Below are 14,353 nucleotides of genomic sequence, written 5' to 3' on the forward strand. Positions count from 1 at the left end.
AGGTGGCAGAACAAACGATGTCTCCAAGTCTTCCATCAAAACAAGTAGGGCTCCCACCAAACCTTTCATGTTGTCTTTATACTTTAGAGAAACACGTGGAATGGGGAGAGGATACGTCATTTCTAAAATTTCCTGTTATTAAAATGGAATGTCTATGTTGAAAACTCATTTACTTTTCACTATGTATGCTGTTGGTGTTTTGCCTTTCAATCAGTTTGACAATAAAAACGCACACTAGTTAGTTTCACTTTCTTGTCTTCATGGGATAGATTACAGATGCTCCCTGGGTTACGCAAACCCGATTTACACAAATCCGCACTCATGGAATAAGTTCCATATGCTTTTTTTTTTTTTTTTGGTGCATAATTGGGTATACATTCCCAAACTACGCAAAATTCGACTTATGCAAGGCGTTTCGGAATGGAACGCTTGCGTAAGTCAGGGAGCATCTGTGATGCTACAATGTTTAGGTTACATTCAAGGCATGGCATTCTGATATTTTCTATCTTAGTTTCTCTTTCCTAATGGTTCCTAATATTGTTAGTTTTTTTGACTGCCGCTGGATATTGAGCAGATGTTCTCAGAGAGCTATCCATGATGACTCCAAGATCTTTCTTGAGTAGTAGCAGCTAATTTAGAACCCATCATTTTGTATGTATAGTTTGGATTGTTTTCCAGTGTGCACTACTTTGCACTTATGAACACTGAATTTCATCTGCCATTTTGTTGCCCAGTCACCCGCTTTTGTGAGATGCCTTTGTAATTATTTGCAGTCAGCTTTGGACTTAATGATCTTGAATAAGTTATTGTCATCTGCACTGTTTACTCTTTTTCCAGATCATTTATGAACATGTTGAACAGCGCTGGTCCCAGTACAGATCCCAGTTATCACTTTGTAGTTTGAAAACTGACCATTTGTTCCTACCCTCTCTTTCCTATCTTTTAACCAGTTACTGACCCATGAGAGGAGCTTCTGTCTTCTCCCATGACTGCTTACTTTGCTTAAGAGCTTTTGATGTGGGACCTTATGACAGGCTTTCTGAAAGTCCAGGTATATTATATCAATTGAATCACACTTGTTGACATTCAAAGAATTCTAATAGATTGGCGAGGCATGATTTCCCTTTACAAGAGCCATGTTGACTCTTCCCCCAACATATCATGTTAATCTATGTGTCTGATAATTCTGTTGCGTACTACAGTTTCCGCTAATTTGCCTATTACTGAAGTTAGGCCTACTGTGGGAATCTTCCTCACATACTCTGCAATGAAGACTGATGCAAAGATTTCATTTAGCTTCTCAATGGCCTTGTCTTCCTTAAGTTCTCCATTAGCACCTTTATCGTCCAGTGTCCCCACTGATTGTTTGACAGGCTTCCTGCTTCTGGTGTACTTTTTAAAAACAAACCAAAAAAAACATTTTAATTTTTGTGTCTTTTGCTATTTGCTCCTCAAATTCTTCTTTGGCCTGCCTAATTATACTTTTATGTTTGACTTGCTAGAGTTTGTTCCTTTCTGTTTTCCTCAGTAGTATTTAATTTCCCATTTTTAAGGGATGCCTTTTTGCCTTTAATCCCCTTGTTTACTCTGCTGTTTAGCGATGATTACATTTTTTGCTCCTCTTACTGTTTTTGTTTGTTTGGGGTTTTTTTGTTTTTTATTTGGGGTATGTGTTTAGTTTGAGCCTATATTATGTGTTTTAAAGTAGTTTCCTTGCAGGCCTTTCATCTTGTGATTGTTTCATGTGATTTTTTTGGCAGTTTCACTGCTGTCCACAGGATTTTGAATAGCAAGCATGGAACTAACTGGAGTTTTGTTAGGGCACGTCTACACTGGCAAAGTTACAGCGCCACTCAGAGAGCGCAGAAGGAAAATCGCTGTTGTGTCACTGACAGCTGCCTGCGCAATAGCGTGTTCACTCTTGCAGCGCTATTCGGAGTGGTGCACTCTGGGCAGCTATCCCACAGAGCACCTCTTTCTCTTTTGCTGCTAAGAGTTGTGGGAAGTTGGAGGGGGTCGCGTGGCATTCTTGGTCCTGTCCCAATGCCCCGTGATTGCTTCACATCCCAGCAATCTCTGTGCTTCCGTCTGCATTTGGCACCAATTTTCAACTGTTTGTGTACTGCGCACCCTGCCTTTTTCGGGCTGCAGAAATAGATCCCAAACTACTGATCGGTATGCTGCTCGCTCTGATCAACACGTCACAAGTGGCAATGGAGTTATTCCTTAAACTACAAAAGCAAGAAGAGTGTGACATTGATCTCGCCACGTATAGGAGCTGTGACACAAGATTGCTTGTGGCATTCACGGAGGTGCTGACCACAGTGGAACGCCGCTCTGGGGCTTGGGAAACAAGCACTGAATGGTAGGATCACATGGTGATGCACGTCTGTGGCTGCAGAACTTTCGCATGATGAGCTCACCCCAGCCCTGCGGCACTAGGACATGAGAATGAGAACTGCCCTATCGCTGGAGAAGTACGTGGCGATTGCACTGTGGAAGCTGGCTACTCCAGATTGCTACCAATCGGTCGCTAACCAGTTTGGAGTGGGAAAGTCGACCGTTGAAGTCGTGTTGATGGAAATATGCAGGGCCATTAATCACATCCTGCTCCAAAATACCGTGACTCTGGGCAGCGTGTGTGACATTGTGGATGGCTTTGTACAAATGGGCTTCTCTAACCGCGGAGGAGCGATAGATGGCACGCACATTCCAATTCTGGTACCAGATCACCTAGCCACCAAGTACGTTAATCACAAGGGGTATTTCTCGGTGGTTCTCCAGGCACTTGTGGATCACCGTGTGCATTTCACAGACATTTCCGGACCAGCCTGCGTTAAGGTGCATGACAAATGCATCTTTCAGAACAGTGGGCTGTTCAAGAAGCTGCAAGCAGGGACTTCCTTCACAGACCAGAAGATCACTGTAGGGCAGGGGTGGGCAAACTTTTTGGCCTGAGGGCCACATCGGGTTTCCGAAATTGTGTGGAGGGCTGGTTAGGGGAGGCTGTGCCTCCCCAAACAGCCAGGTGTGGCCCGGCCCCACCCCCTGACTGCTTCTTGCCCCCTGACACCCCTCCCCGGAACCCCTGCCCCATCCACACACAGACACCCCCCCTGTCCCCTGACCACTCCCGGAACCCCTGCCCCTGACTGTTCCCCACCACCTCATCCAGCCCCCACCTTCCTGACTGCCCCCCTGGGACCTCTAGCCCCATTCAACACCCCTGTTCCCTGCCCACGGACTGTCCCGACCCCTGTCCACACACCCGCCCCCTGACCACCACTCCAAACTCCCCTGCCCTGTATCCAACCCCCTCTGCTCCCTGCCCCTTACTGCGCTGCCTGGAGCACCGGTGGCTGGTGGTGCTACAGCCTCACTGTCCAGCTGGAGCTAGCCACGCCACCATGCAGCACAGAGGACTGGGTCAGGCCACGACTCTGCAGCTGCACTGCCCAGCAAGGGGTCGCAGCCCCGCCTCTCAGAGCATTGCGCCGGCAGCGCAGTGAGCTGAGGCTGCAGGGGAGGGGCCAGGGGCTAGCCTCCCAGGCCAGGAGCTCAGGGGCCGGACAGGAGGGTCCCGTGGGCTGTAGTTTGCCCACCTCTGTAGTAGGGGAAGTTGAAATGCCCATTGTGATCCTGGGAGACCCCGTCTACCCCTTAATGCTGTGGTTTACGAAGCCATACATGAGGCAACTTGACAGCAGCAAGAATTGGTTCAACAGGTTGAGCATGTGCAGAATGACTGAGTGTGCATTTGGCCATTTAAAAGCCCACTGGCAATGCCTGTATGGGAAGCTGGACGTGGCTGATGACAATATTCCTATGCTTATAGCCGCGTGCTGTACACTCCATAATATTTGTGAAGGGACGGGTGAAAGCTTCACTCAGGGCTTGACCGCAGATGCTCAGCGCCTGGAGGCTAAGTTTGAACAGCTAGAGACCAGGGCTTTTAGAGGGGCACAGTGTGGGGCCATAAGGATCAGGGATGCCTTGAGGCAGCAATTTGAACCTGAAAGCCACTGATATTGGTTGCAGTGCTCGGGATTGCAGTGCTTGTAATGCTAGGAGGTGATTGGTGCACATGATGCAAGAAAGGGGCTCAACATTATTGTATGTTGCTTTGCAGTGTTCCTTTTGCTGTCACTTAATAGAATAAAGATTGTTTTCAAACAAACACAATTCTTTTATTGAAAGACAACAACCAGAGGAGAGAGTTAAATGAAAAAAATGATCAGCAGCGAGGGGGATGCAGGAAGGGAAGGTCTCAGGAGGAGGAGGGGTCCTGGGACAGCTACAGATTTGTGTATGTCCAGGGATCATACCCAACCTTCTCCTTTGGAGTACAATGCAGTGGGTGCTGTACTTCAGCAGGGCCAAACTGCAGAGGGGGTGGGTGTTGAGTGCAGTGGGTAGTGGGAGTCCACAGTGCTGGACTGTGAGGAGGGAGGAGTGGAATGCTGCGGGTAGAGAGTGGAGCCAGGAGGTTGATAATAGTGTGTTGGCGGTGTGTGAGGGTTGCATGGGAAAGAATTTTGGGACAGCAGCTGCAGGGGAGGGCAGGTGCGGAGCTGCTCGGTTTGAAGAGCTAGTATCGTAGACTATCAGGGTTGGAAGGGACCTCAGGAGGTCATCTAGTCCAACCCCCTGCTCCAAGCAGGACCAATCCCCAACTAAAAACTCTAAGGAAGGAGATTCCATCACCTCCCTAAGGAACCCATTCCAATGCTTCACCACCCTCCTAATGAAAAAGTTTTTCCTAATATCCAACCTGAACCTCCCCCACTGCAACTCAAGACCATTCCTCCTTGTTCTGTCATCTGGTACCACTGAGAACAGTCTATATCCATCCTCTTTGGAACCCCCCTTTCAGGTAGTTGAAAGCAACTATCAAATCCCCCCTCATTCTTCTCTTCTGCAGACTAAACAATCCCAGTTCCCTCAACTTCTCCTCATAAGTCATGTGCTCCAGACCCCTAATAATTTTTGTTGCCCTCCGCTGGACTCTTTCCAATTTTTCCACATCCTCCTTGTAGTGTGGGGCCCAAAACTGGACACAATACTTCAGATGAGGCCTCACCAATGCAGACTAGAGAGGAATGATCATGTCCCTCGATCTGCTGGCAATGCCCCTACTTATACAGCCCAAAATGCCGTTAGCCTTCTTGGCAACAAGGGCACACTGTTGACTCATATCCAGCTTCTCGTCCACTGTAACCCCTAGGTCCTTTTCTGAAGAACTGCTGCCTATCCATTCGGTCCCTAGTCTGTAGCAGTGCATGGGATTCTTCCGTCCTGATTGCAGAACTCTGCACTTGTCCTTGTTGAACCTCATCATATTTCTTTTGGCCCAATCCTCTAATTTGTCTAGATCCCTCTGTATCCTATCTCTACCCTCCAGCATATCTACCACTCCTCCCAGATTAGTGTCATCTGCAAACTTGCTGAGGGTGCAGTCCACGCCATCCTCCAGATCATTAATGAAGATATTGAACAAAATTGGCCCCAGGTCCAACCCTTGGAGCACTCCACCTGATACCAGCTGCCAACTAGACATGGAGCCATTGATCACTACCCGTTGACCCTGACGATTTAACCAGCTTTCTATCCACCTTATAGTCCATTCATCCAGCCCATACTACTTTAACTTGTTGGCAAGAATACTGTGGGAGACCCTATCAAAAGCATTGCTAAAGTCAAGGAATAACCTGTCCACTGCTTTCCCCCTCGTCCACAGAGCTAGTTATCTTGTCATAGAAGGCAATTATGTTAGTCAGGTCTGACTTGCCCTTGGTAAATCCATGCTGACTGTTCCTGATCACTTTCGTCTAAGTGCTTCAGAATTGATTCCTTGAGGACCTGCTGCATGATTTTTCCAGGGACTGAGGTAAGGCTGACTGACCTGTAGTTCCCTGGATCCTTCTCTTTTTTTAAAGATGGGCACTACATTAGTCTTTTTCCAGTCATCCAGGACCTCCCCCAATCACCATGAGTTTTCAAAGATAATGGCCGATGGCTCTGCAGTCACATCCACTAACTCCTTTAGCACCCTTGGATGCAGCGCATCCGGCCCCATGGACTTGTGCTTGTCCAGCTTTTCTAAATAGTCCTGAACCACTTCTTTCTCCACAGAGGGCTGGTCACCCTTTCCCCGTGCTGTGCTGCGCTGCCCAGTGCAGCAGTGTGAGAGCTGACCTTATTCGTGAAGACGGAGGCAAAAAAAAGCCTTGGGTACATTAGCTTTTGCCACATCCGCTGTCACTAGGTTGCCTCCCTCGTTCAGTAAGGGGCCCACACTTTCCTTGACTTTCTTCTTGTTGCTAACATACCTGAAGCAACACTTCTTGTTACTCTTAACATCTCTTACTAGCTGCAACTCCAGGTGTGCTTTGGCCTTCCTGATTTCACTCCTGCATGCCTGAGCAATATTTTTATACGCCTCCCTGGTCATTTGTCCAATCTTCCACTTCTTGTAAGCTTCTTTTTTGTGTTTAAGATCAGCAAGGATTTCACTGTTAAGCCACGCTGGTCGCCTGCCATATTTATTATTCTTTCTACACATCGGGATGGTTTGTTCCTACAACCTCAATAAGGATTCTTTAAAATACAGCTCTCCTGGACTCCTTTCTCCCTCATGTTATTCTCCCAGGGGATCCTGCCCATCGGTTCTCTGAGGGAGTCCATATTCTGCTGCTCTCCTTTCTTCCTCATGCTCATTGCCTCCCAGGTTCCCATCCACTTTTGCTTCCCCTACTAATTCTTTGCTGTTTGTGAGCAGCAGGCGAAGAAGAACCCTACCCCAGTTGGTTCCTCCAGCACTTGCATCAGGAAATTGTCCCCTACAATTTCCAAAAACTTCCTGGATTGTCTGTGCATCTCAGTATTGCTCTCCCAGCAGATATCAGGGTGATTGAAGTCTCCCATGAGAACCAAGGCCTCTGATCTAGTAACTTCTGTTAGTTGCCGGAAGAAAGCCCCTTCCACCTCTATAGCAGACTCTCACCACGACATCAACCTTGTTGCTCACACTTCTAAACTTAATCCAGAGAGCTCTGAGCAGTCACACTGCTCTCTTACATACAATTCAAGTCCCTCACCTTTTCTGCCCTGCCTGTCCTTCCTGAACAGTTTACATCCATCCGTGACAGTACTCCAGTCGTGTGAGTTATCTCACCAAGTCTCTGTTATTCCAATCACATCATAATTCCTTGACTGTGCCAGGACTTCCAGTTCTCCCTGCTTGTTTCCCAGACTTCTTGCATTTTTGTATAGGCACTTAAGATAACTCGCTGATCATCCTGTTTTCTCAATGTGAGACAGGAGTCCTTCCCTCTTGTGCTCTCCTGCTCGTGCTTCCTCCCAGTATCCCACTTCCCCGCTTACCTCAGGGCTTTGGTCTCATTTCCCTGGTGAACCTAGTTTAAAGCCCTCCTCACTAGGTTAGCCAGCCTGCTTGTGAAGATGCTCTTCCATCTCTTCGTTAGGTGGAGCCCATCTCTGCTTAGCACTCCTTTTTCTTGGAACACCATCCCATGGTCAAAGAATCCAAAGCCTTCTCTCAGACACCACCTGCGAAGCCATTAGTTGACTACCGTGATTCAACAGTCTCTACCCAGGCCTTTTCCTTCCACAGGGAAGATGGACGAGAACACCACTTGCCCCTCGAACTCCTTTATCCTTCTTCCCAGAGCCATGTAGTCTGCAGTGATCTGCTCAAGGTCATTCTTGGCAGTATCATTGGTGCCAACGTGGAGAAGCAGGAAGGGGTAGCAATCTGAGGGCTTGATGAGTCTCGGCAGTCTTTCCGTCACATCATGAATCCTAGTTCCTGGCAAGCAGCACACTTCTTGGCTGAAGCGTGTCCAGTTGGCGCTCCATAACATTTAAGAGCCGCTCCCTTGCTTCTTTCTAGTGTTCCATGTTCTCCTTTTGGTCCTTCTTCTCTCTGTCCCACCACTCCTTCAATTCCTTTTTCTTGGCGGTGGAGTGCATCATAACCTCACAGAGAAAATCCTCCTTAGTTCTTGGCCGTTTTCTAATTCTGCACAGCCATTCTGCCACCCATAACAAAGAGGGAGGCTGGGCTCCCAAGGTCATCTCTGTGAAGTTTAAATGTAACATTTTACAGAAGCAATATTGTTTGCGATAGACAACACTGACTCAGTGCTTTAAAACACAGCCAGTACTCTCACACTTGTCACTAACTGGCTGACCCCAGGCAAGCACACACAAGCCACAAGATCCCCAAAATGGTGAGTAGCCGCAGGGGCAGTGTAAATCACTCTTCCCGGACCCTGCTGTGCACAGGGCTCTTGGGGAGAGCCAGCACTGTAGAGAGGGGCTAATAATCACTCCTGTTCACACACTTTCCACAGGAGGTGATCATTATGGAAGATATCTCACTGCTGAGGGTGAGCAGGGAATCAAGGGAGGGTCTTCTCCAAGCCTCCAGCTTCCGCACTGGCGCCTATGCAGCTCGCTTGTGTACAGCAACTGTTCTCCCATCCATTCCCCCCCCCCGTGATGGCACAGTGATGTGGGAAAGTTACCATTAATGGGGCAAGAAACAAAGCAGCACTGCTGAGGAATCTGGCAGCGGATTGCCCAGTACCTCTGCAAGAGTTTCCTGGAGGTCTCTGAGGGAGATTCCCGTGAAGTGAGGGAGTCTATCAACAGCCTGTTCTGCCACTCAGACTGTGCATGCAGTAGGATACAAGCCTTCTTTCTGCAACCCTCCTATCCCCAACAACTTGCCTCAGCAATTCACAAAAACAGATCCGCTTACCCAAGGGCCTCCTCTCCTGTTTGCACTTCGTCAAGATCTGACTGCTGTGAGTGACTAGGCTCCTCCAGGGTAGAAAAGAGCTCCTGGTTGCATGCATCTCTGGCCTGCGAGTCATCCTCTGCCTCTGGATCCCCTTCCCTCTCTTCGTCCAAGATTTCCTCCTCCTGGCTCAGTCCATTCTCAACTGGCACACGAGCCAACAAAGTATCCACAGGGTCCTTCGCAGTGAAGGTGGGGTTGCCACTGAGTATCGCGTCCAGCTCTTTGTAGAACCGTCAGCTCGTGGGCACAGCACCGGAGCGGTGGTTTGTCTCCTGTGCCTTGTCAGAGGCATTCTGCAGCTTCTTCACTTTTACCCTACACTGCAATGTGTCCCAATCATGGCCCCTTTCTATTATGCATCATGAAATCTGTCTGTAGGTATCATAATTCCTACGGCTGGAGCGCAGCTGGGACTGCACAGCCTCCTTTCCTCAAATGCTGATGAGGTCCAGCAGCTTGGCATTGCTCCAAGTAGGGGATCGCCTGGTGCGTGGAGCAGGCATGATCACCTGGAAAGATGCACTGAGACCACTGTACGCATTACAGAGCAAACAGGAAGGGGACTTTCAACTTTGCAAAGGAATGTACGGTGTGGGGCTGACGATTGGTCACCTGAGGGCTGGGCAGTAGCATTCAAACCGATGACCAGGGAGGTGAGAACTGGTATCGTGGGATACCTCCCAGAGGCCAATCACAGTGTTGTAATCACCATGGTGTCTATACTGGCACTGCAACACTGTAGCCCCAGCGCAGAAAGCTATACATCTCTCATTTGGGTGTTTTTTTAGAGCGCCACAACTGCGCAGTTTCTACGCACTAAGTGGCTTGGCAGTGTGTACACCTTGGGAGTTACAGCGCAGAAAGCTGCTTTACTGCACAGAAACTTACCAGTGTAGACAAGGCTTGAGTTTCATTCTCCTGCTACTTAGTAAGTCTGAGCTTAGTAAGTAAGTAGCAGAGTGACTACAGCTGTCCGCAGTTTTAGGAAGACAAAACTACATTGTTTTATATTAGATTCAATTTGGAAGGATATCTTAATCGTAAGTTCTAGAAATTTTATTAATTTGAAATGTAATCCCAAATTCAGCAGACACAAATGGCTTGAGCCTCCTGTGTTCTCCAGGAAAAACTTCCTCCTTACCATAAATGATTTTTTTTCAAGCTGTGGTTTAAACTGCCTAATAGTGTCACTTTGTTTAGCTAAGGCTGAATTAAATTTCAATTTAATTTACATTGCTACAAAGGAGCAAGGACAAGACTTGTGTGAAAACTTGATCAGTGACACAGTTAGCAACTCAGACCTTTGGACTGTTGCATCTTAGGCTTGCATTAACATCACAGAGGGGTTACATTTCCAACAAGGATCCTCTACCAAAAGTCTTCCTGTGGCTTTAATTAGACAAGCTACTTTTCTTTACCCTGATGTGCACAATTGCTATGATTCCTACATGCAAAATGCTTGGAGGATTTCAGATGACTTTATAAATCTATTAATAAAAATGTGTCCCTAGCCAGCTGCAAAGATTAACAGCTAATTGAATGAAAAACTGCAACCAAGTGTTAACTAGGGAATCTTGCCTCTTAACTGTCCCCCTGTATCCCTTTCTGAGAGACTTCACTCCTCTTACATTTAAATTTGCCTTAGTTTTTCACAAACCTATTTACATCCTCCTGATATTTTTGATTAAAACTAGCTGAATTATGTAACTAAAGCAAAATACCACATTTCCTAGAAGTGTGTAAAACTTAAAGAAAAGGAAGCTGAAAGGTCAGTGTTCTACAGTGTTGGTAGGCAGCAGCTGTGTCTGTGGATGAAGTTATGTCTTAAGTGCATTCTTTTCCTGGACCTTCTACTTTGTGGTGTCATTCTTATGGCCTTGTTTTGCCATAATGCAACAAAATCTTGTAAGAGTGCTAGTGATTTTTGCCATCACGTTCATGTAGGCTGTTCAATTACATTCCCTCTGTTTTGCCCCCACCGCCAGGATCGCTATCCCAGACACACCGAAAATCACTGTAGTTCCTGGTGTGCTCTGCTTTTTCTTTGTTTGGTAGGTTCATAATCAGATTATTCTGGCCACATTTTAAGGTAGCAGGCATGTATCTGGCAATATGTATGAAGGAAAGGATATGGAAGAGTGAAAGGTAAAAGTACAAGTGGAAGTGATAAACTGTTGTAGGACACTGAGAGGGCAAAGTGCCGTTCACATTACAATATGAGGGAATGAAAGATAAAGTGTATTATTTTAACTGTTAATCTTAAAATTGTGGTTGTCACTTTCCAGACACTTGTGAATTTTTTTAAAAATATGTAAGACAAAGATATAATTATATTCTAATATAATATGACAAGGATAAACAAATGTCAGGTCTTGTATATCAAAATGGGTCTAATGATAAATTGGCTAATGATATATATTGTTTTAAATGAGTTATAAATTAGGTTTTAATTGCTGCAGCTTAAGTAAAGTTTTTTTGAATTTGCTTGAAGAAAATATTCTCTCTTTTAGGTGTTGGGAAATCATGTTTATTGTTACAATTTACAGACAAGAGGTTTCAACCAGTGCATGACCTTACTATTGGTAAGTTCTTCCTATTAAATATTGTATTCAAAAGGTATTTAAAATAAGGATATATTTTTAAGGGTGATGGACAGCTAGGTGCCTCAGCATGTTGGTTATGGGTTGTATATCCTTTCACTTAATTGCCATTTGTTTTGTGATACAAATCTTATGTCTTTGCTGTCTGCTGGCTGTATCATAACTGATGTGAAATAAGATGCTAATCCAGTTCCTAGTGGTAAATATTCACATCACAAAAGTGCTCCACAATCATAATTTGCAGCCTCCTTGGCTGCCTCTGCAGGAAGGCCATAGAGAGAGTGGGCATAGAAACTGGTCAGGCTTGAAGCACATTAGTAGAATGATGTGGAGAGCTTGCATTTACTCAGTGGGTCAGACTTCAGTCTCCAGGGCTCTCTGCCGTTTGCCATGAGCATAAAATTAAGATTAAAAACAAAGCAGACTTCAACAAATAAAAACCTTTGTGTTTACTAGATGAGAAACTGTATAGAGTTTCCTGATGGTGAAAGGTTGAATTGTGAATATAATTATCACCTGGAAGGGGAAGGTTTGAGGCCTGGACAGGCATGATGGGGAGGTTGCACGTGTAAGAGGTGTGTCCGATGGTCGGAGAGGTAGATGAAATGAGTGAGCTGGGAGGGAATGTATTAGCCGTGACTTGACTTTTATTTTTTCCGTATGAAACAAATTTTGCAATTTTTTACTTTCCACTGTGAAGCAGATGGATACTTCTGATGCATGGTATGGGAAGTAATTTTTCTCTTGTGGAGAAGGCTGGTCTTCAGATGAGTTTTACTTAAGCTATGCTTGAACAGGCACTAGCCAATAATAAAATTGCAGAATCTTTTAACTACAATTCAGGTTATTTCAAGGTTCCTGTTAAGGTAGCATCCCCAATTATGCTCTGCCTTGCACAGGACGGACAACATGAGTCTGTACCCACTTTTGCTTTTCGCTCTCTAGCATAGTTTCTCTTAGATTAATGAAGCGCCTCTCCTGTGGGAGTACTTAAAATGGACAAGCGCAAAACAAACAACCATTCCTCTTTTAGCAGAACAGTGCAAGATGGTCTGTCTCTTGACAGACCTCCCAGTCATTCTACACAGCTGTCTCTGAAGTACTTCAAACTGTCAGCCTTAGCAGCAGCTTTGTTCCCCCTAGTTTTGGAACCAGGTAGGTTGGTTGAATAAAGAACCAGGACTTGTCTTTGGAGGCAGACTTCTTGTCATCTTTCTTTCAAGACCAGGGCAGTTAAGTATGTCAAATCTTGAATAAGATTCATGCATTTGCTGCCCTGTCACATATTTCTGCAGCTAGCTGGATTCTTCTGCTTCTGTCCGGGTGATGGTAAAGAGCTGCAGGTCCCATGATGACTACAGTGCCTGCTCTGCCTACCTCACCAGCAGCCAGCATTGGAGACTTGGAAGAAGGCAGCTGCTGACAGGAGGGGTGGCGGCGGGTTGAGATCTGGAGTTGTTAAAATGTCTGGGCCTATAGAAGGACAAAATGGGGGATAGGAACAGAACTTAGGAGCCTGATGGCGAAAGGAAAGAATGGGAAGAGTTTGCCCCAGGTACCCTACCCACCCACCACAATTCTCTCAGGCTGTGCCACCCACGTGTACTTTCTCCCAGCATGCTTTTATTATGTTAACCAATTGTAGTTAATAAAATAGCAATACTTGGTCAGTCATTTTGCTGTGAGCATAATATATTTATTAAAAAACTAAATTTTTCCATTGTCATACTATTTAAATATTAATATCTAGTACTATAGTAAATGAAACAATGATTTCACACTACTACTTGGCTGTTTCGGGTTAAGTTGATTGCTAATTTGGCTCCTGAACCACTGAGGTCTGAGTTTTACTGCTATAAAAAAAAGACTTAGGCTGGGATTTTCAAATGTGCCTCTGGGTATTAAAGTTCCAACTTTCAATGGGATTTGGTGTATAACTTCCCTAAACTCCTTTGAAAATCCCACCCTTGCGTGTCTGCAGACACTAGCCAAAATTTTCAAAGTGAGTGCCTAAAACAAAACTACGAAATCCTTATTTTCCAGTAGTAGTGAGTACCTGCAGAACCCATTGACTTTGTTATGACAGTGAGAGTTCAGCAGCTTTAAAAGTAAGATCACTTCTATTTAGGTGCCTGACCCTGAGTTGAGGAGCATAATCTGACACCCAAGTTCGAAAACTTTGCCCACAGTAATTACCAAAACTGCTGAAGCATCTGTTCTTAAGAAATAGACCTGTGCTTATGTACTGAAGAAATGCCCGAGATCCCATCTTGTTGATGTGACATGTCCACTCAACAAGTCTCTTTCACATGTAAATAGTGCTGCTCAGATGGGCAGCATCAATCTTTTGCTGTTATGATGTGTTAGTACTATTGGTACAATTCATAATGTTTGTTAAACTGGCCTGTTAGTGAAATATAGCTCCTTGACTGTCACTTGGTCACTTTCACTATCTCTTACACTCACCAATAAACATTGTCAACTTAATCCAACCTTGAGCAGAATTCATTTCTTTTTCAAACTAATCTCATTTTTACCACTGTCTCACTCAGATTGTTTTTGTTTTTATTTTGGCTATTTAGCAGTTACAGTTGGGGAAGCTAACGGGAGCCTTGAGATACTTTGATTAGTGCTCAAAAATTCTACAATTTTACTTTGATTCATCAAGCTGTTAAATTGTAATATAAGCACAAACTTCTCTAGTTAGAAATTGACCCTGTCCATCAAAAAAAATGCTATTTACAGGTGAGAAACTATGAGATTCTTTACAAATATCGATTATACTTTGGTAGCAGTATTTACTTCATGCTTTTATTGCTGTACTAACGACAAATGGTCAGAATTTTTACTTTCAGTCTTTGTTGTTACTGTTTGAATTTCTGTGGTTTAGCCTTGCTTATGTAAAATGTGTATGAATCTATATTTT

General features: G+C 45.2%; 1 protein-coding gene across 1 annotated transcript in view; it reads left to right on the forward strand.

Annotated features, from left to right (window-relative positions):
• RAB2A (RAB2A, member RAS oncogene family) overlaps positions 1-14,353 on the forward strand; it is an 81,606-nt gene that overhangs the window by 12,601 nt on the left and 54,652 nt on the right. The window contains exon 2 of the mRNA XM_039523538.1: positions 11,338-11,409. Within this exon, the coding sequence (XP_039379472.1) occupies positions 11,338-11,409 (72 nt within the window). The remainder of the gene's footprint in view (positions 1-11,337; positions 11,410-14,353) is intronic.

The sequence above is a fragment of the Mauremys reevesii genome, linkage group 2 (genome assembly GCF_016161935.1).
Source record: "Mauremys reevesii isolate NIE-2019 linkage group 2, ASM1616193v1, whole genome shotgun sequence".
Taxonomy (NCBI): domain Eukaryota; kingdom Metazoa; phylum Chordata; order Testudines; family Geoemydidae; genus Mauremys; species Mauremys reevesii.